Below are 21,588 nucleotides of genomic sequence, written 5' to 3'. Positions count from 1 at the left end.
ATGCCTAATTCACGGAATTTATCAGATTTAGAAGAGAAGACAATAGTTGAGTATATTCTCGACCTAGATGCGCGATCATTTCCTCCCCGGCTGAGTGGTGTGGAAGAAATGGCCAATCGACTTCTCGCAGAGCGCGACGCGCCTCCAGTTGGGAAGCGCTGGGCTTCTAATTTCGTCAAGCGACAACCACAGCTTAGGACGCGTTTCTTTCGCAAGTATGACTATAAGAGAGCTTAATGCGAAGATCCAGAGGTGATTCGTAGCTGGTTTTCGCTTGTGAAGAATACAATTGCGAAGTATGGTATTGCTGATGCTGATATCTACAACTTTGATGAGACCGGCTTTATGATGGGCGTTATTGCTTCTGGAATGGTTGTTACAAGTGCTGAAAGGCGTTCAAATACGAAGATGACACAGCCTGGCAATAGGGAATGGGTTACAGTTATCCAGGCTATTAATTCCCAAGGGGAGAGCATCCCGCCATACATCATCGTTGCAGGCCAGTATCACCTCTCAAGCTGGTATACAGAAACCTCTCTTCCGGGCGATTAGGCTATTGCAACGTCTGAAAATGGATGGACAACAAACGAGAGAGGTATTGACTGGATCAGACACTTCGACATTTATACAAAACCACGTACGTCTGGGAAATATCGCCTCCTCGTTGTTGATGGTCATGAAAGTCACTACTCCGCAGCCTTCGAGCTCTTTTGTCAAGAAAACAACATTATTACACTGTGCATGCCGGCTCACTCGTCTCATCTACTTCAACCCTTAGATGTTGGTTGTTTTCAGCCGTTAAAGAATGCCTACGGTCGGCAAATTGAGAATAAGATGCGGCGAGGCACAACCCATATCTCGAAGGAAGATTTCTTTGCAGCATTTCACGAAGCTTTTAAGCAGTCTTTTACGAGGAAAAATATCCAGGGAGGTTTCCGAGGAGCTGGACTTGTCCCTTTGAATGCAGAAAGTGTTCTCTCAAAGCTGGATGTAAAGTTCCGAACGCCAACGCCTGAGGAGGGGGTCCCTCAGACACCAGACCCTTGGATCTCTAGGACGCCGAGCAACCCAAGCGAAGCAAGATCACAGTCTACTTTTATTAAGAGTCGAATCTCACGCCACCGAAGCAGCTCTCCAGCATCAATTTATAGTGCTGTGAGTAAGCTAGCCAGAGGGACAGAAGGACTAGGGCATCGGGTAGCATTACTAGAGTCAGAGGTTCAAATCCTTCGAGAGGAGGATGCAATATTAAGTCGGCGTCGAAGGGCTAAGAAAACACGTCTACAGAAAGGAGGAAGTCTTACTATATCTACTGGAGAGGATATACAGTCGCAAAGAGAGGCAGACACGCAACTACAAGAGGAAACGCGACGGAGTAGTGGTCGCAAAGTGAGGTCTGAGACGACTTATCGTCGGTGTGGCGTATGCGGGAATACAGGCCACAACGCGAGAACATATCAATTTATTGAGGAAACATCCGAAGAACAGGAATCCGAGTAGTATTAATCAATCTAAGATTTCTTGTTATAGATTTCGATATTATTATCGCGAAGGTCTGGTTTACTGTCTCACTCGCTTGTCTGTCTCACTCGCTTATCATGTACGTTATTATATAATTCTCCTTTTATTACTAGCAAAAAGATAATAACGTACATGATAAGCGAGTGAGACAGACAAGCGAGTGAGACAGTAAACCAGACCTTCGCGACAATAATATCGAAATCTATAACAAGAAATCTTAGATTGATTAATACTACTCGGATTCCTGTTCTTCGGATGTTTCCTTAATAAATTGATATGTTCTCGCGTTGTGGCCTGTATTCCCGCATACGCCACACCGACGATAAGTCGTCTCAGACCTCACTTTGCGACCACTACTCCGTCGCGTTTCCTCTTGTAGTTGCGTGTCTGCCTCTCTTTGCGACTATATATCCTCTCCAGTAGATATAGTAAGACTTCCTCCTTTCTGTAAACGTGTTTTCTTAGCCCTTCGACGCCGACTTAATATTGCATCCTCCTCTCGAAGGATTTGAACCTCTGACTCTAGTAATGCTACCCGATGCCCTAGTCCTTCTGTCCCTCTGGCTAGCTTACTCACAGCACTATAAATTGATGCTGGAGAGCTGCTTCGGTGGCGTGAGATTCGACTCTTAATAAAAGTAGACTGTGATCTTGCTTCGCTTGGGTTGCTCGGCGTCCTAGAGATCCAAGGGTCTGGTGTCTGAGGGACCCCCTCCTCAGGCGTTGGCGTTCGGAACTTTACATCCAGCTTTGAGAGAACACTTTCTGCATTCAAAGGGACAAGTCCAGCTCCTCGGAAACCTCCCTGGATATTTTTCCTCGTAAAAGACTGCTTAAAAGCTTCGTGAAATGCTGCAAAGAAATCTTCCTTCGAGATATGGGTTGTGCCTCGCTGCATCTTATTCTCAATTTGCCGACCGTAGGCATTCTTTAACGGCTGAAAACAACCAACATCTAAGGGTTGAAGTAGATGAGACGAGTGAGCCGGCATGCACAGTGTAATAATGTTGTTTTCTTGACAAAAGAGCTCGAAGGCTGCGGAGTAGTGACTTTCATGACCATCAACAACGAGGAGGCGATATTTCCCAGACGTACGTGGTTTTGTATAAATGTCGAAGTGTCTGATCCAGTCAATACCTCTCTCGTTTGTTGTCCATCCATTTTCAGACGTTGCAATAGCCTAATCGCCCGGAAGAGAGGTTTCTGTATACCAGCTTGAGAGGTGATACTGGCCTGCAACGATGATGTATGGCGGGATGCTCTCCCCTTGGGAATTAATAGCCTGGATAACTGTAACCCATTCCCTATTGCCAGGCTGTGTCATCTTCGTATTTGAACGCCTTTCAGCACTTGTAACAACCATTCCAGAAGCAATAACGCCCATCATAAAGCCGGTCTCATCAAAGTTGTAGATATCAGCATCAGCAATACCATACTTCGCAATTGTATTCTTCACAAGCGAAAACCAGCCACGAATCACCTCTGGATCTTCGCATTAAGCTCTCTTATAGTCATACTTGCGAAAGAAACGCGTCCTAAGCTGTGGTTGTCGCTTGACGAAATTAGAAGCCCAGCGCTTCCCAACTGGAGGCGCGTCGCGCTCTGCGAGAAGTCGATTGGCCATTTCTTCCACACCACTCAGCCGGGGAGGAAATGATCGCGCATCTAGGTCGAGAATATACTCAACTATTGTCTTCTCTTCTAAATCTGATAAATTCCGTGAATTAGGCATGCTGTCGCGTCGTGAGACTATTCCCTTTAGTCGCCGGCTTAATGTTGCGTGACTGACTGTATAGAGTGCACCTGCGGCCCGAGCACTAAGTTTTGGGTCATTTCTCATTGCTTGAAGGGCAATTTGTAACCTTCTTTCAATACTAGCTGATTCCATGATTTATTGTAGAGGAAAAGGTGCCGGTCGCGTCAAGGTGCGACGGTCGCGGTTTACTGTCTCACTCGCTTGTCTGTCTCACTCGCTTATCATGTACGTTATATATTATATTTTATATAAAGCAAGCTAAATTATAAAAGAAAAAGGCTTTTAATACTTTCTAAGTAGATATAAACTATAAATATCTAGCTAGAAAGGAGGAAGTTAAGGTTATTTAGGGATAGTATAATTTGATATCTTTAAAAAGTATATAATCGCTTCTAAATCGATTTAGAACGGATTCTTAATAGATTCCTAACTATTTTAGTAATTCTACTTATCTAAGTTTTTACTAATTCTAAAAGTATAGAAATATATTAGTAGATATATATAATTATATTTAAACTACTTTATAAGAAATTTAGATATAAAGTTAAGTAGAAATACCTTTATAATAAAGGTTTATTAAGTATTATAGTTAATTAAGACTATAAAAACTTTATTAATATAGGTTTTTAATAGTTTCTAAACCGATTTAGAACCGATTTATAACTAATTATCTAGGGTTTAGGAAATATCTATCTCTAGAATATAACCTAGAGTATAGACTATAAGTATAGCAGGTTAAACGCTTTATACGCTTCTATTTAATTTATTTCTAACAAGGGATTAAGGTATACTATATAGAAGACCGTAGCCTTGACTTTCTATAAAATCAAATATATAGCCTACTATTCAACCGTTCCTTAGAAGACTATTTCGCTTTATATTAGGTATTTAAAAGTAAGGATTAATTCTATATCGCTTCCGAATCGCTTTAGAATTACTTAGGAACTAATTTACTTAGCTAAACCTTAAATAAAAGCATAGGCTTAATATAAAGCTTGAAAAATAATTATAGCTAGACTTAATTAAAACTATTTTAAAATCCCTTTATTAAATTAAAGTTAATTTATACCTAATATAAATACTATTAAGGTTTTATATAAAGCCTTATATACTTAAAGTAATTAGTATTTACTATTACTTATATATATTTAAAAGTAAGTTTAGAATCCTTTCTAAATTAATTCGGAATTAGTTTAGAATACGTTAAGAACTAATTTAAAAGTACTTAGATATATAGAATACGATCGCTATCTTTTAAAGCAGAATATAGTATTTATAATACTAAGAATCCGGCTTTCTTAGAAAGATATTTCTATTATTAGCCGTTATAATATAGCTATAAGCTATTTACGTAAGTTAAAAATACTTTAATATTTATTAATAATTATTTCTAAATTATTTTAAAACTTAAATACTAACGCTAGAAGGAATCTTATAAGTAACTAGATAATAAATATATTAAAAGGCTTTTATTAACCTAACTCTTTACGTCTAGTCCCTTAAAAGGTATTAATTTAAGAAGTCTATCCTAAATTCCGAATCGATCCCGAAGTCTTTTAGAAGCGATTCGGAATCGATCCCCTCGTCTTTCTTATACTTTATCTTCTAAAGTTATTAAGTTAAATACTTTTTAAAGAATATCTATTTCTAACTTAAGAAACGAAATTAGATAAGGATAATAAAATAACTTTAACTTATAGAAGTAAAGTCTAGAATTAGAAGAAAAGTAATTAGAATTAGAAGTAAGAAAACTTCTAGTTAAAAAATAGAAGCTTAAACTATAAGAAAAGGAACTAAAGTTAGTAAAGTAGTAGAGAAGGTTAAGACTTTGATAGTATATAGGATAGGTAGAGAATCGATTCTAAATTATTTCTATATTGATTTAGAAATACTTTTTTAAAAAAAAGCTTAAAAACCGAACGCCCCGGGTATTTATAAAGAATTAATTCTAAAGCGGTTCTAAATCAGTCTCGAAAGAAGTCTTAAACTAGTTCTAAACCGATCCTAAATTAATTTAGGCTTTATCTTTTTTATTATCCTTAAAGCAAGCCTAGACCTTATATTCTTAATTGCGAAAGGCAAGAGGATATTTTAAATCGATTCGTAATTAGTTTTAAACTATTTTAAAACTAATTCTAAACTTACTAGCATTATAAGTAGTAGTATAGTAGGTATACTTACCTTTAGTAAGAAAGCTAGCAGCGTAACGTATTTTAATAAAGTTAATCTATTATAAAATCGATTTAGAATAGGTTTTAAAAAGATTCTAAATCGATTAAGAATTATTTACTATAGTTTAGTTGCCTTGCTTACGTATAGGCATAGTAAGAAAGGGGGGAAGGGTTTATGCCTTTTATTTCTTAGAAAGAGTCTATAGCTTGCTATTATTATAAACGCTAATAGTAATACTATAGATATAGTTATAAAATTCTATTTATAATTAGTTTAAAACTAGTTTAGAATTAGTATAAAATTAGTTTAGAATTACTTACTAGCTATATTATTATTCTCCTCGACGGAGTTTATATTAGACTTACGGCTTTTAACCTTAACCGAGACCTTATTAAGCTTATACTTCTTAATATAGTTTTTAAGGTTTAACTTACTTAAGAACTATTCTATCTAATCGATTCGAAATTAGTTCTAAACTAATCTAAAACTAATTCTAAATTACCTTAATATACGTAATACTACTAGATCTATTACCTTAGTAATAGTAAAGTTTACTAAGGGTAAGCTTGACTTTGCTAGCCTAAATCGATTTAGAACTATTTCTAAATCGTTATAAAATCGCTTCTAAATTACTTACTTTATTAAACTTAAAAAGAGGAAGATCCTCTATACGGTAGTTCTTACCGCCTTAGAGAAAACCTTTTTTATAAGTCTTATAATTATCCTAATTCTAAATTAGTTCTAAATCGATCTTAAACCGATTCTATTATACTTATAGAATCCTTATATAAAGGTATAATGTCGGATTTCTAAACTAATTCGGAAGTAATTAGGAATCGGTATGCTAGGGGGGGGGGGAGGGGGGGGCGTATACGATTTAAAAAGGTTATAGAAGGAAAAGGAAGAGAATCAGAATAGAATAGGGATTTAAATATTAATATAGGGTATATACCTTAATTAGTAGTAGGACGTAATTAGTAACTAGTCTATATACCTAACCGATTAAAAATTCTATAGTTAGGTAGACCTACTTTACCTTAATACAGCTAATCATAAAATTAGTCAGATAGACCTATAATTCATTTAAATAAGTGGGTAATTAGTCAGGTTATCCCCCCCCCCCCAATGGTCGCCTTGACCATACCCTCCATGGAGGTGCCAAGCCCCTTACTATGTGCGCTGAAGGCTCCACCTATCTAAGAAATAGGAGAATAGGAGAAATCAATCGTCTCATCCTCCGCAACGCAGAGGCGCCGAGGATTCTGCGTCATGTTGAGCAAACGCGCTAGCCTGGATAAGGACATGAAATAGTCCGCTGCGGACGGGAGGCCCCTTGCAACTCTATGTCGTGCATATGGTTATATCTTGGCTTGGCGCCGCGAATGGTGCCGCGAAGGAACTCGAAAGACTGGCGTCTGTGGCTAAGGATGTAGCCTTCTATCTGTCTGACTTGTGACAATGGCCCTCGACGAGAAGTATCGGTGAGCGACATGTACCGTACGTGAAAACTGCATTATGGGTGTCGGAGAGGGCAAGAGTCTAGAAAATCAGCCACGCATCTAGTAATACCATATGATAGCACAGGAGAACGCCACGAGAACGCAGAGATCTTTGATGGGATTCTCTCATTGGAAACACAGCACGCTTTTGATACTGCATTCGTGATCGGATTCGTAACGATGCTACAGTAAAAAATGCGAGAATCTGGATTTCCGACACATGCAAATATATATACAGGACCATTGTCGGAACAGAAATATTGAAAATGATATAGGTATCGTAAATGGTATTTTGGTATAGTTACAAGGACTGTTCTGTGCGTCCAGTGGAATGCGCAAAAGTACGCAATATGTACAACTTATGTACCGGCAATATAGTTACAATGAATCTTGACGTCTTCTCTTCCACAGCCGACAAAGGCCTAGCCTTTCCACTAGAACCACCTTACTGGCCGAAGGTGAACTCGGGGATCTCAATGGTGCTGACGGCCCAAGTCTTGCCGCCGTCGCTGGTGGACATCTCGCCGGTGACACCTTGGCCCTTGCCGTTGGTGCTGATGTAGTTGGGGTCAGCCTTGTCCAGGATGATCTTGGTGTTGATCCAAGAGTGGGCGCCGATGGTGCCGCAGTCGTTCTCGCCGCACTCAACGGCAGAGCCCCAGCCCTGAGCGTGTCCGCTGCTGGTGGACAGAGTCGAGACCACCTTGTCGTTGATGGAAACGGTCTGGGTGTAGTTGCCGGAGGCATCGTCGAACTTGTCTGTGTAGAATAGGTAAGTGGAATGTTCAAAGAGGCTTGCGGGAAGCGTGTGACGTACAGTGCATGGTAATCTTGTCACCCTCGCCAGCGGGGGTGCCTTCAGTCTGAACGGGCATCTGCGAGTTGTCGCCAGTCTTCACGAGGGTGTAGGCGAAGATGGACCACTTGTCGGATTGCCAGTTGTCGGCAATAGACTGGATGAGATCACCGTTGGAGGTACCCATACCGACCCAGAGAGAGGCGACGCCCTTGCTGTTGGAGGGAACGTCAGGAAGGACGAGAGTGGAGGTGGCCTCACGAATCCAAGAGTTGGAGGCGACAGGGCCGGTGCTGAAGGCAGGGCCCATGGCGGCCTGAACGCCGACAACGGCGGTGGCAGCGAGGGCAGAAACGATCTGGCTGGTAGAAGGCATTGTGACGGTAGAGACTAGTAGTGTACTAAAAGAGTGTTGGGTCTGTGAAAATGATCGACTTGGAATAGTGTTGCTGGATGGGAATAAGGAGTCTGGATCATAGGGTGACTAGCTTCCTTTTTATCTGTTCACCATGGCGACTCTGGTTGGTATTAATCGCGGGTTGAATACGAAAAGTCCACACATAATCGGACACACCCAGGAGGCCGGCAGACGAGGGCATCACTGCATTTGCAAGTTGCATTCTCATGTTTGGGCCCATCTTGTTTCAACCAGAGAGGTTTTAGTGGACTTGGTGCAGCGATTTGGCTAGGGTTTCTTTCCACACGTTACCGTCAACTTGATGGAGATTGATTTCTACTTGACGTTGGTCTAGGGGAGACTTGCCATTATTGAGCCAAATTGGTCTGAGAATGACGGACGATCACCATGGCATTGGTCAATGAGGTGGATGACCCGGGTTGTGGGATGAACCCACTGGACGGCCAAGGATGCCGCTGGGAGAAAAGATTGACGGAGCAGCCAGGGGGAACCTAGCAACCACAACCCAATGCCGCGGCCTGTGCTTGAAAACGCTCGTTAATATGTGAGCGTAACAGTGAATGCAAAACCGACTGCCCACGGTGACCCCTGGAGACAGCTCCCGGGGCGCTCATATTCTTATTCCAAGGGCGGTTCCGTAGTGTTGCATCAGCACATTAAATCCCTAACCAGGCTAATTAACATGTCACCATTAGAGCCTCCATAAATATTACAAAGATTCCACCTCCAAAGCCAACGCACTAGTAAGCGAAGGATTGAAGAGTAGCAGGTATGTCTGCAGCCGTATCCGTATTCAGTAGAAAACTATTTGGCTTAAGGAGCATTCCGGCCTACGTAATGGACTTCATTTTCACGTCTATGAATAAGATCTTCACATAAGCCGCTCATTTTTAGAAATCAAACACTTCAAACCTCATTGTTACAAAATCAATTGTTTTGACGTTTGAAATAAATCGGTTTTTGCTTTTAATCGTCAACTAGGGCGTAGTTGCGAACGAGCGCATCTATGTACGGATACAAACTGGTTGATTGCTATTTCGAACTTGTTCTTCATTACCTACAACTTAGTTTCCCCACATTTGCGTCTCCTTCCTTTCCGGTTCAAGCGAAATTGGCCTGGAGTGGAAATATGAAATGGACCACCGTGGTGGCCACGGAGGTTTCAGAACGATGCATACGGTGGGAAAATTTACGATTGGTGGATGTCCGTGGGCTGTTCCTTACGCTGATCAACTTTCCTTGATCGACCTTGCAAGGTAGGTTCCATCTTACGACAGAGGAGCACACTGCGGCGTCTTTGTGGGGGATCGCTCGACAAACATTCAGTGAGTGTGTCAAGAGAAATAGGGACTAGTAATGCCTGTAAACGGTCGGGTGCGGGTTCTATTGTAGCTCTGCCTGAGAACTGTTCAGCATGGTAGCAGTTTTAAAGGGCTACAAAAGCCACTTGCAAGCCCGCAGCACATCACAAATCTGAGGTTCTCAGCGGGCAAAGTACTGATCGTCTCGAACGTCTCTTTAACAGTACAAATACTTTTTCAGCCCCTGAGAATCCTCCTTGCAATGTATCAAAGCTGTCTTTCGTCAGAGTGCTGTCATTGTGCCGTCCTACTGACACATTGTCTTGTGGAGATTTTGCGGATTCGTTGTTGTTTGGCAGCCCATTCCTCTAATAGAGTTTGACAAGAAAGAATATGCCAAGAAATTAATCATAATCGCGACAACTGCTTCATTCTTGCGACTAATCCCTGTAGATCAGGACCATTCTAACAATATAATATGCTTTTGACTCTATAACTTAAACCACCTTAAATACAACCAAAACCGGGCCTTGTTATTGTCACGCAGTCAATTTGCCCACCACTTATGGGGTAAAAAAAGATGCTTCCATTCATTAGAGACTGTCTAGGGGTTATTGGGTTGATTATATAACCGTCTATTCGGTAATTACCGATTTGAAGGTTTTCATGCACAAAATGACATCCCCGTTAGTTTTATATGGGAAACAATAGCCGGGTGCATGGGTTGAATGCATGCCCCGATATATGCAGTGGTCCGTGTGACAGTTATCTTGAGGGCGAAAAAGCAATGAAAATGGAGAAATTCAGACCTGAAAATGTGTCAAGACTTGTCGCACAAGTTCTTAATACATTGGTTGATTCACTTGTTCGGTGCTTCGGCAACGTCGCAAGACTAAACTAACGAGTTCATCCATACTTCTAATCATTCAATTTATACAAGGTTAAAAGTAATCAGCAAGGTGCTTAAACGTTCTTTTGAGAAATTCACCAACTCACGACATGTTAAGAAAGCCCCAGTCATCTTATATGGTTTCTGACTTGTTCCCGCTGTTGTATTGAAATGGCCCACGAGCCTATAACCTGTCCAGCGCAAACATCATGATGAACCAAAGATAAAAAATACTGGTTGAACTTCACGGAGCTTGTCAGAATATCAGAATAACTCGAAGCCGACTGAGCCTTTCTGTTGTACCACTTTGGCACTACCCCTTACTTTCTTATCGCGGTTGTATTCCAAGAACTTGATATTGCTGCAGTTGTAATTCAAAGAAAGTTTTGAACTGCGGATGGTCAAAATCCCTGCTGCAGATAAGAAGGAGATTAAAACTAGGTGCCAAAACTGGGCTATCGGCTCATTTTCATGGGATTGATTTGGACTATAGAGGGTATTAGCGAGTGCGCCAATTACCATCGTCTCGGTCTATTGACGTTTCGGCCAGCAGGCCAGTCGAAATCTCGCAAACTTTACACTGGATGTCTCTTTATCCTCCAAAGACTCCTAATCGAAAGCCGTGGCGAAAACTACCACGCTTGGATACCTTGGTTAGACACAACCTTGCCAGTATCTTCGTCCCTTGCGCCTTCCAAAACCTTTCTAATAAGACCAGCTCCAATCGCAGGATCCAGAGCTCCTTGCTTCTTATTAGTCTCAAGACTGCCGCCGAGACCTGTGGCGAGATAACCTGGAGATATGCACCAAGTCTTGACTCCATCTTCAACCAGCGTTCTGTGCCATTCCCTACTGTGAATCAGCTTAGATGTCCAGAAAGAAAGGCCAAAGCTTTCGTTAAGAGAAGAAAAAATATTCCTTACCGCATAAGCATGTTCATTCCCGTCTTACTGCATCTATAAGCGGGGATGTTCGTTTGAGGGGTGGTCACTTTAGGCCATCCCTTGGCGAGTGGCTTGTTGAAAGGGAATGCAGGATTCTCCGACCCTGTTAGTGTGGATGTACCGCTGGTGATGAACAACAGCCTCGGGTCGTTGGATTCTAGCAACAGCGGAGCAAAAGTTGCAGTCATGATATGAGTGCCCGCTGTGTTAACGTTCCAAGTCTTGTTCCAGACTTCTCGAACCGTCATTTTGCCCTCCCTGGCCAACTGATCAAACTGGCCACCTTTGATAGAAATAAAAATCAGAAACTGCACATTTCGACGCAAAATTTCAACATACCTGCGTTGTTCACAAGGGCGTCAAGCCTGCCAAATTTTTCCTGGACAGTTTGGAACGCTTGGTTAATTGATTTGTCGTCCTCGATGTCGACCTGAAGTGGATGCAGGACGCTCTTCGAAGCTGGGAACTCGGCCGTTAGGCTTTGAATGGCATTGTCGGCATTGGTGAGGTTTCTGCTGCCAACAAGAATTGAGTAAACCACGTTAGATTGAAGCAACGCCTTAACCACCTCACGTCCGAGGCCGGTGTTCGCGCCGGTAATGAGAACGATCTTTTGAGCGTCCATGGCTAGTTGATGTGGCTTGGCTGATTCAAAATTTGAAATGCACGGGTGTTTCGGGTCTGTGTGTCTGTGGGTTGAACATTTACAGCAATTAAGTATTACCTTGGTCCTACTTAAATACTGGAATCGAAAGCTGAAAGGGCTGTTAACTCGCGTGCTCGTGATGGTAAAGCTTTTGGCAGAGTAGGACAATACAGACCCTCCTGATGCCTATCTCCGGGCCCGAGGTGGTGCGCGTGAAATTCACAAACTAAATGATCATCTTTCAAGATCATAACAACTGTGCGCTTCGCGATTCGGATTTCGCCCAGCCTCTTATCTCCTTATGCCTAACCTTGTTGTTGAAGGTCCACGGAGTAGTCCAGCCCCATGACCCGGACTTAAGTCCTTCGCGGTTGTGGCTGTGGACGCTAGTAATGAAAGCGCGTAGAAGTCCTGTCGCATTAGAAAAAGAAGGGCCAATGAATGGAACATCAATATTTGTGGAATTTGAGATGCGCATGAAATCGTAAACAGTATACCGCTGCGCACGCGGGGAAAACTAGTTGGTTCATTCATTAACAGGACAACGGCAAGTCAGAACCTGCTAACTCCGTACATCCAGAGATGTTCATCTGGGTACACGGAGCTACCCGCATATCAATACCCTAGATCTGCGAGGAACCCACGAAACTCTCTTTGACCAGAATCTCCGTACATTCGTTTAAGGTTCAAAATTGGCAATTGTTACCGCCGTATCAATGATCAGGCTTCAACAATTGTCCGAGGTATCCTTTTAGACAATCTATCTCGAGAGTGTCGCAAACAGGGAAAACATCTTCTATTTAAGAAAGAAATGCCCCGAGATTTCAATAATAGTAAAAGAAACAATACATTAGCCTTATCTTTATGTGGCTTGCTCGAAACGACTTTCAATTCCAGTGCAACCTGATCAGGCTTTTCACCTTATTACCAGATTATCTCAGCCAGTATATGAAAAATGGCACAAGCAAAGCCTAGATCTCGCGTTGCAGTTGATGACCTGCAGTCATGGATCCCCGCCATCCCGCCCTTTGAAGGAGAAAAATCTCTCAATGTAGCTGAACAAGCTGTCTCTTTTCTCAAGGCATTCTCCTCAACTATTGCGAACAGCGATTGGATCACCTTCGAGAACCTCTTTACCGAGAAATGCTTCTGGAGGGACTATCTGACACTAACGTTCGACAAGCGGACGCTCCATACTAGCAAATCTGTCGCTGACGCCTGGAGAACTCTGTCCAAATCTCGTCGACCTTCAAGTTTTTCAATGGAGACAGATGACGATATGACAATGGAGGCGGCGTGGGTGCGCATGAGTCCTGCCTACGGTACACTCGATGTGCCCTTTCGTTTTCACATAGACAATCCAAAGTTGAAGTGCATTGGCTTGGCGAGGCTTATCCCCGGCCCCGAGGGAAAGGGTTGGAAGATATACACTCTAACAACACATGCTATCGAGCTCGAAGACACGCCTTTCATATCCCTTCCACGGACAACCCCGTCGCTGATTAAGGAGTCTCAACGAGGAAAGTCTCAAGCGCAGGGTCTTCCTAGCATTGAAACCGGTGCTATTCTAGACGCGGTCATTGTAGGCGGCAGCTGCAACGGTATCGCAACTGCGACTATGATCGACTCCGGAGGTGGTAATGCTGTGATGTTCGACATGGAGACACAAGCTGGTGGGAATTGGTCGACGAAAAGATACGAAAGCGTTAGGCTACACCACCCAGCCAACATGGTTCAGCTGCCGCGGTTTCCGGTACCAGACATGTATCCTAAATTTCTATCCGGCCGCGAACTGGCACAATATTTGAGCTCCGCAGTCGAGGAATTACGGCTACCATTCTTTGGAGGAGTGGAAGTTGTGAGTAACCTTTGGGACGAGGGAAAGAAATTGTGGAGAGTCAAGGTGCGAGATGTCCTAGAGGGAAAAGAAATGGAGCTTGAAGCAAAGAACTTGATTCTCTCGACAGGGTTCGTCTTTGGGCAACAGGACCCTAAATACCCGGAGATCAAGGACAGCGGCTTATTCAAAGGCCCTATACAGCACACAGCAGAGTATCGCAATTCTGAGGCGTACCGTGGCAAGAACGTCCTGGTTGTTGGGTCAGGAAACTCGGCGCATGATGTGGCCGCTGATCTTGCCTCAGATCGCGAAGTGCAGAGCGTGACGCTATTACAGCGCAGTCCCACGGCTCTCTTCGATTACGAAACAATAGGAAACATCATAGCAATGCGGTACCAAGGAGACATCCCTGTTGATACTGCAGATTTCCTCGAAGGGAGTCTTCCTACGGGAGTTCTGCGAGATATTTTCAGAGGGGCCATGAAGGGCATCGCTTCAGCAAACAGCGAGAGAAGTGATGCACTTGAGGGGATTGGATACTTGGTCGATAGAGAGCCGTGTGTTATAACGAAGCTATTGCAGGAAAGGGGAAAGGGATTCTACGTTGATCATCCCAAAACATTCGATTTGGTTTTTGACGGAAAGATCAAAATTTCAAGAGGGGAGGCGAAAGAATTCAAAGAAGAGGGGGTCGTGGTGGTTGATGTAGAGACTGGAGAGGAGAGACTTACTGAGGTTCAAGGAGTTGTGCTTGGAACAGGGTATAAGATTCTGGATCTACCACAAAAGCTCAAGGAAACCGGATTCCTTGACGCGGCTTCGGCGGGAAAGTTGGTGAATGTGAGCATGTTGGGGGTTGACGAAGAGGGTGAGATACCAGGACTAACAGTGTCTTCTGGACGTGAGTATTCTATCAAAGGCTTGATATTTTGGCTGTCCAAACCAGTACGGCTAATCAAAATCGATAGATCCCAACCTTTACTTTTCAGGTTTCGGGTTGATTGGAAACCGCAAGAATGTAAGTTCAGCACGTCAGCGATGCCATTGATTCTTTAGCTGACTGATGACTTCCATAGGCGAGATTCGTAGCCATTCAGGTGTTAGCCGATGTCACTGGGCAGTTTCCTGAGAAGTATTACCGCTTGTAGTGTGTCACTCCTGTATTTGCACTTGGCCGGTCAATTAGCCATTATTACTTTGTTGCCTCCGTGTCAGCTATTTCAAGAGTGGCTGCCATAACCAGTCAGATACTCAACAGCATGCTCATTCCTATTGCCTGGAGCATGTATGACTGTGTCAAGGCCTTATCGGTAACCCTTCTTGTTGGAATCATCCGACGCGACTCAAGCGAAATCTAGGGACAATCAGACTCTCCACCTTTACGTTATTGGCCGAGATTTTGTTTATATGGTTTTACGTTGTTCAAATCCGGTTACCTCCAACGTGAAGACCAGCTCTGGGGAAGTTTTACGGACTGCATTACTAGAAATCCTCACTGTTATGGATCTTGTCGACTCGAGACCAAACAGAATTACGAATCAGCACTCAAGGCGTTCATTAGTCGTCCAATAATTATAGAATCTAACTACCCCGCATACACATCATTGTTGTGACGTCTTAAAAGCTGACAGTTTCTGAGAAACTGCATGCTTCACACACCTTGGCTCGATTACTGATCAAGCCTAGGTATTTCACTACCACTGAAGGCATAAAAGGCTGGGCAGCTGCCCGCTCATACTTACAAGCTCCTTCCCGAACCATTCAGACCTGCGAGCATCATCAAAACACATTATTTCCTGGCCTCGCACTTCAATTCAATTACAATGCCGTTCTACCAGGTACATCATACATGGTCTCTCACCATGGATCAGCGTCAGTCGATCGCTGCTGCCATAACCAAGTTACACTGCAGTGCCTTTAAAACACCCGCTTTCTTTGTACACGTGAACTTCATCAAGCAGGATGCAGAAGCTCCTGCTGGGACATACTTCATGGCCGGAAAGCCGCGCTCGAGCAACTCGAACAAAATTATGGGCGTTGTTCGGACATCTCCAAATCGCACCAAAGCAGACTGGGACAAGCTTGCAGCAGACATAGAGACCGCTTGGGACAGAATTGTTGGGAATGAGACGAGCGGAGCTGAGAATGAACACCTAGATAAGGCAAAGAGCTTGGCCATGATTGCTTTCACGCCATTAATAGCTGCTCGAGAAGCGGGCATGGCCATTCCCGACGCTGGTCATGAGGGTCCTTGGCTCAAAGAGCAATTGCCTTACTTTAAAGATGTGAGCGGGAAGTATGACTTGCAAGGTTTCGGGGATTTGTTGGATGAACTAAAACACGCAGAGGCTTCCAAAAGTTTGTCAACTTAGTTTGTTCTGAATACTATTCAATCATATGAGCCATTCTTTACAGGCATACTTGAATCATCTCATTGTCGATATTGAGGGAAGGCCATGAACACTCTATAAGAAGTTTCATTAGTATGAAATCTCAAGGTAGAAAAGAGCCGGCTGAAATTCTTTATGCTTTCTATCCCCTAGAGTTTATTGCAACTTTGAGAAGGACGCACTCTTATACGAATGATAACAACAAGTAAATAAACGAAAGCTTATTAAAAATGGGATGGCCGTTTAACGAGTATCGTCATCTGAGCACAGCCGATGCGGCGTTGTCAACATCGTGTGAGCGGCCCAGCGATAGGATAGGAGTAGCTTGCCAGGCTCTCGGCTTCGAATCGCTGTAAAACATGGTCTCAAAAGTCTAGAGCCATTTCTGCATGAAACAAAACAAAACTCATAAGGTTAAGGGTGATTTGATCTCCGCCGATGATGAGTCCACACGATTTAGGTTCGAAGTCCAACCGACAGAAAGGATGACAACGTTGTTGGCCGACGGTGTAATTGGCTCACATAAATCTAACAACTATTAACCGCCAAAACCTTCTTCCATGTTTCCATTACATCAAAAGAGTTAGGGTCAGGTCTGATACCAGAAAAAGCTGTTTCCCAGGTCAACGTGGCAGTTAATGCTTTCTGTCGCGGCCCGAGGACCAGACGAAAGACAAGTCGGGCTGAAGAAACCGGATGAGCAATGAGCTTTCATCAAAACTTTACCAAAGAGTTTACGAAACAGATCATATTTCTATGCAATCACTAAAACCTGATAAAATCGAGTAAAGAAGCGATGATACAATTTCTCCGTGGGTTTGAAATATGCCAAATCGATAAAATGAACTGAACGCCGAGGAGCTCCAATCTGAGTGGCTTCATTGCTATGACCATTGCCTGACCTTCACTGATTACATCATCCCAGTTGAAACCGAATGCAAACCCGATGATAAGAGGAAACCACGCGAACCAGTGTGTCCTAGGATACCCAGCGACCCTAGCGCGCGCACAGAGCTTCACATCTAGGCCCCGACGCCCACGTCCACGTCCCTTCGTCGGATCTCGATTTTGGCCTTCGGATCGACTTCGTTGGTAAGACCGAAGGTCTGGGTCCTGGTCTTGACTTCGGGAGCCAGACGCCAATCGTAATTCACCAAGAGGTGGCAAAGGATAATCTTGACTTCATTGGCAGCGAAGAAACGACCGGGGCAGGCATGCTGACCGTGGCCGAAACCAAGATGCTCGGGCGTAGTACTGACGAAATGAGCGGCACCTTCGTTACCGGGTCCAAGTCTCTCACGCAGGCGAAGATAGCGGTAACCGTCGAAGCGGGCTGGGTCCGGGTAAATGTTATGATTCCACATCTGTTGGCAACTGACAGCGATGCGGGCTCCCTGTGGTAGTTCGATGCCGTTGGAGAGTGTGACGGGCTTGGTGGCTTCACGGTGCATTCCAACTAGGAATTGTTAGCAAGAATACAAGAACAATAGTCAAGACTGAAAACCACTTACCCATGCTGATGGGGTTGATGCGCTGGACTTCTTTGCAGAAAGAGTCAAGGAGGCGCATCTTGTACAAACCCATCTTGTTCCATCCATCGGTGCGAACGACCTCCATGATTTCGGTGCGGAGAGGCTCAAAGTATTCGGGGTTCTTTGCGAGATCAATCATGGCCTGTGTGACCATGTCAGACGTGGTGTGAATGGCAGCAAAAGAGAGAGCCAGCTGGACAACAGCGGGGTCAGCGACGCCCTCCTCAGATGACTCTTCACACCACTCAAGGCAGTCGTTGTACTCAGGCTCGTCTTCTCCGCGATCCTCGGCGGCTTTCTTCTCCCTGCGGCGCTCTTCCACAATGGGGTTGATGATCTGACGAGCTCCCTTGACCTGGCTCTGGAGCCTGAGGCTGAAAGGGTTGAGCTGGTGGACAATCCATCGCAGGGGCTTGGGGAAGACGCGGAGGATTTCAGAGGCAAAGAAGCTGGTTCTGGCATATTCCGAGGTGATCTTCAGCCACTTCTCGTTGCGGCAGAGCTGCTCGCCACCGAAGATGCGAGTAGAGACACGAGCTACAACCTTGACCATGTTCTCCTTGATCACCAGCGGCTTCCATTCTATTGATGGTAAGTATGGGACATGATAAAAAAAGGTTTGCCTGAAATAGTATACCTTTCTCGTTGCCAATTACGTCATCAAGGGCTCTCGTCGTTTCGTCGTTCATCGGAGCTGTCAGTTTGGCTGCGCTGATGTCAGTTTTCAGAACTCTTCAGAGATGCTCCTTAACTAACCGAGGAATTGAGTAAGTCTTGTCCGGATGACATGCTTCAGAACCATCTTGTCGGGGTTTGCCTCTCTGAGCGGCTCGAATCCCGGCAGGTGGGCGTGGAAGTTCTGCAGTAGAGTCGTGTTAGTGTGTCGATCGGGGTATTGTTCAGCATTCAAATTCTGACTTGCCTTGTCAAGAACACGGTCGAAACTGAGGTCTTCATGGTTGCGAATTTCGTTGGCATACGGGACCGGGGGCAAGACGGTCATTTCGCCGCAATCCGTCATAACCTGGTAAGCCTCATCGGGGTTCTTCTTGGCCCTCCAGAGCACAAGATAACGGACGTAGATGGCAAAATCCCATTTGACCTTCAATCCTGTAAAATCCCAGCGACTCTTGGGGTTGAGCAAGGGCACATTGGTGCTGGGTGTTGACTCCTCTTGCTGGATGGAAAAGTAGAAAACAAATAAGAGGAAGGCAGTGATGAAGTAAGGAACAGGCTTTTCCAATGGACTGGGAAAAGCTTGAAGCGTGTCAAGGGGACCCCAAGACTGAGAATGGTAAGATTCGTTGGCGGTAGCCATGATCAATCAGGATACACTCGCCGCTGTATGGACAAGCTCCCTCAAAGAAAAAAAAATAAAAAAATGTTGGTCTAACTGAAAAAAAATTGGGAACACACGGCAGAATGGAGCCAAACGAAGGGGAAGCTTGAAGAAAAGGGAGCTGGAAGTGGACAGAGCACTGGGTTGGGCAGACTGGACGGACTCATCTTGGCAGTACCGGCGAAACGTATCTCGACACAAAAAGGAGCTCGAGAGCTTGGGCGCTCGCCCGCTCGCGCTGTTTTGGCGTGACAGGTGATTGAAGGTGTTGGAGTTTCAAGGAACATGCACTCGCACTGCCCGCCAAGGTTTGCCGTTGCTGTCTCGGCGCATAGACCGCATCCTCGGACGATCTCAGCGCCGATCTAGAGATCAATCCAGAGGCACAACCCGCAGGAAGCACGAAAAGATGAGAAGGTGTTGCAGGGGGTTTGCAGAAGCTTTGTTTGGGCACACGGGAGGCGAGCGTTGCTTATTTGAGGTTTGGTAAATCCTCAGTGCTGCGCCGCAGAAATCTGTAAGGGGGAAGCCTACGTGGGGTTCGAGCCATGATGCCAACTTCGCATGCCACGGACGCCACGGAGGAACTAGGAGGAGTCCGGAACAAGTTCCGGTGACGTGCGGAGAACAGTGGGGGTGACACCTACGCCGGTTCCGTATGTGCGGCGTCTGGAAGTCTTTAGATATATGTTATTTGAATGCCACAAACACAGGACTGGCAGTAATCAACTGCTTCTCGCATTACCTACAAGATTGTGCAAAATACTTGGATGACATGTTTTTCCATTATTTGATTGAGGTCTGCGTCAGAAGATGAGTAAGGATAAGAAACAAACGGCCCGGTTGGAGGCATGGGAACGTGAAGGGTTGAGAAACAGCAAGGAATCTGTTGGTTAGAGGAGGCTGTGTTGACTTTGATAAAAACATGATTACTTGAATATCTTGCCGTCTTTTTCTTCTTTGCGGCATCAAGCAATCAACAAACATGTACATGAAACATCTTCGGCCCATCCTGTTTCATTGAGGAGACACAGGAAGAAACGGGTGTGGCTGAAACATGCAGTGCATGCATGCACCATTCATGGAAACAAGAGATAGAATGGCATTTAATAATAGTCTGGAAGCCCATATGGAAGGGATAAATGTATTCCATTTGATGACATGGAACGAGGCTATGTTTTAGAATCATTTAAAATCATGAAGTGGTTTGAACCTATTTCTTAGAATCCACCAGGCTACCACCATTTATGCAACAGCGATCTCCCTTTCAACGGTTTTAGACAGTAAAGAGTTTGAGATGACAATACAACGAATGATGGCTATTGGGATGATTATTTCACAGGCATGTCCACAAATACCTGAATCAAAAATTCGGCGATGCTCTCATCATGTTGATGAATCGAGGTATCATGATTGAGAATTGATACCATCTATGCCAGATGTCTGCCAGCCAATTGAGGCATTCATTTGTTGCCATAAGTTGTGCAACAGCCATTGCTTACCGGTGTTGACTATAGCCAGTGCACATGTAATGATATTCGTTTGTGGTACGGGCAGTAAACGTCCCACAAAGACGGCCTCAAGCTAATGTTGGAGTTTCCAGCTGGAGCTTTGTTTTTGCGACAAACGCTTGTGCCTCAATTGGCGGAGCCTGCTTGGGGGCAGTTAATGCAAGGGTTGTCTTGGAAAGATATTTGTAGGACTTGATTATTTAGTTCAAGTCCACGGCAAAGAATCTAAAACCAAACGGTTTTGATCACCGCAGTACTAGGGATTACGCAATTCGTTGAGGCTAGAAATAATTCTTCAAGCCTTGACACCTGTCTGTCCAGTTTTGTTTTTTTAAGACAACTTCCGAAATGCCTAGTGGAAATGCTGGCTCAGAGTATCTCTTCCATTTGTGTTTATGACCCTTCTCATATGTGGCACGAGGTTACCAGTAATCCGCTGAACTGGTTTGAAATGCTTTCAAAGTGGGGAAAGGTGAGTCTTTTCAGACGGATACGTGCTGTCAATCATTTCCTGGGATGAACATGTCAAGTCTAGCTTGACCCTCTATTCGGAGACCGTTTTTGTGGGTTCAAGATTCTGGCATACTAAGCAACATGCCAAGTCGACAAGACGGAAGTCGGACACATAGAGGAACTTGGCTACTCTAGACTCGTCAGCTGCGGTAAATTATTTCCACACAGGAAATAAAGGCAGCTATTAAACCACGTGTAGATGGCGGAATCTAGGAACTGAAATTAATGCGGATGCTTGGTATGGGTCTGGTTCCTAGAACCTGTGTAGTTTTGGTGATCCCTTTGAGCTTCATACCATCCACTGCGATGTCATTGCGACAGTTTTGCGGAGACGGATTCCTTGGGCGAGTAGAGGATAGATGGAAATTCTTCCCCATGTTAGCGAACAGGAGTTACGAGAGCTGTCTAGCTTTATGAGCAAGACAGCTATATATACGCACTTGCCAAAGCGTTGAGATCACTATGAATGGACATCCAGATTACTTTCTTCTGCATCCTATTCTCGTTTATCCATTCCTTTC

The 21,588-nt window shown here is 44.2% G+C and overlaps 7 protein-coding genes across 7 annotated transcripts; 3 read left to right on the top strand and 4 right to left on the bottom strand.

The window, feature by feature from the left end:
- On the top strand, positions 1 to 1,500 carry CTRU02_206625 (transposase; the record flags this gene model as incomplete). Its single annotated transcript, XM_070204746.1, has 3 exons — positions 1 to 215; positions 264 to 503; positions 612 to 1,500. 3 exons carry the CDS (start codon positions 1 to 3, stop codon positions 1,498 to 1,500), a joined length of 1,344 nt encoding a protein of 447 aa, XP_070061850.1.
- A 424-nt stretch (positions 1,501 to 1,924) lies between these two features.
- CTRU02_206624 (transposase) lies at positions 1,925 to 3,253 on the bottom strand (the record flags this gene model as incomplete). The annotated part of the gene is made up of 3 exons (XM_070204745.1): positions 1,925 to 2,642; positions 2,751 to 3,003; positions 3,043 to 3,253. 3 exons carry the CDS (start codon positions 3,251 to 3,253, stop codon positions 1,925 to 1,927), a joined length of 1,182 nt encoding a protein of 393 aa, XP_070061849.1.
- A 4,140-nt stretch (positions 3,254 to 7,393) lies between these two features.
- On the bottom strand, positions 7,394 to 8,120 carry CTRU02_206623 (uncharacterized protein; the record flags this gene model as incomplete). Its single annotated transcript, XM_036730228.1, has 2 exons — positions 7,394 to 7,707; positions 7,766 to 8,120. 2 exons carry the CDS (start codon positions 8,118 to 8,120, stop codon positions 7,394 to 7,396), a joined length of 669 nt encoding a protein of 222 aa, XP_036578201.1.
- Positions 8,121 to 10,984: 2,864 nt separating this feature from the next.
- Positions 10,985 to 11,921, bottom strand: CTRU02_206622 ((+)-neomenthol dehydrogenase; the record flags this gene model as incomplete). The annotated part of the gene is made up of 3 exons (XM_036730227.1): positions 10,985 to 11,201; positions 11,276 to 11,591; positions 11,636 to 11,921. The coding sequence occupies 3 exons, from the start codon at positions 11,919 to 11,921 to the stop codon at positions 10,985 to 10,987; spliced, it is 819 nt and encodes a 272-aa protein (XP_036578200.1).
- Positions 11,922 to 12,897: 976 nt separating this feature from the next.
- CTRU02_206621 (flavin-containing monooxygenase) lies at positions 12,898 to 14,930 on the top strand (the record flags this gene model as incomplete). Its single annotated transcript, XM_036730226.1, has 3 exons — positions 12,898 to 14,683; positions 14,751 to 14,800; positions 14,859 to 14,930. 3 exons carry the CDS (start codon positions 12,898 to 12,900, stop codon positions 14,928 to 14,930), a joined length of 1,908 nt encoding a protein of 635 aa, XP_036578199.1.
- Positions 14,931 to 15,605: 675 nt separating this feature from the next.
- Positions 15,606 to 16,154, top strand: CTRU02_206620 (uncharacterized protein; the record flags this gene model as incomplete). The annotated part of the gene is made up of 1 exon (XM_036730225.1): positions 15,606 to 16,154. The coding sequence occupies one exon, from the start codon at positions 15,606 to 15,608 to the stop codon at positions 16,152 to 16,154; it is 549 nt and encodes a 182-aa protein (XP_036578198.1).
- Positions 16,155 to 17,194: 1,040 nt separating this feature from the next.
- On the bottom strand, positions 17,195 to 19,022 carry CTRU02_206619 (cytochrome P450; the record flags this gene model as incomplete). Its single annotated transcript, XM_036730224.1, has 5 exons — positions 17,195 to 17,628; positions 17,684 to 18,286; positions 18,342 to 18,410; positions 18,461 to 18,563; positions 18,588 to 19,022. 5 exons carry the CDS (start codon positions 19,020 to 19,022, stop codon positions 17,195 to 17,197), a joined length of 1,644 nt encoding a protein of 547 aa, XP_036578197.1.
- Between the last annotated feature and the right edge of the window lie 2,566 nt (positions 19,023 to 21,588).

This window comes from Colletotrichum truncatum (assembly GCF_014235925.2).
Source record: "Colletotrichum truncatum strain CMES1059 chromosome Unknown Contig_0003, whole genome shotgun sequence".
In the NCBI taxonomy this organism is placed as follows: Eukaryota; Fungi; Ascomycota; class Sordariomycetes; order Glomerellales; family Glomerellaceae; genus Colletotrichum; species Colletotrichum truncatum.
Note: the sequence above shows the minus strand (reverse complement) of the source record. Positions and strands in the feature narration are given on the sequence as shown.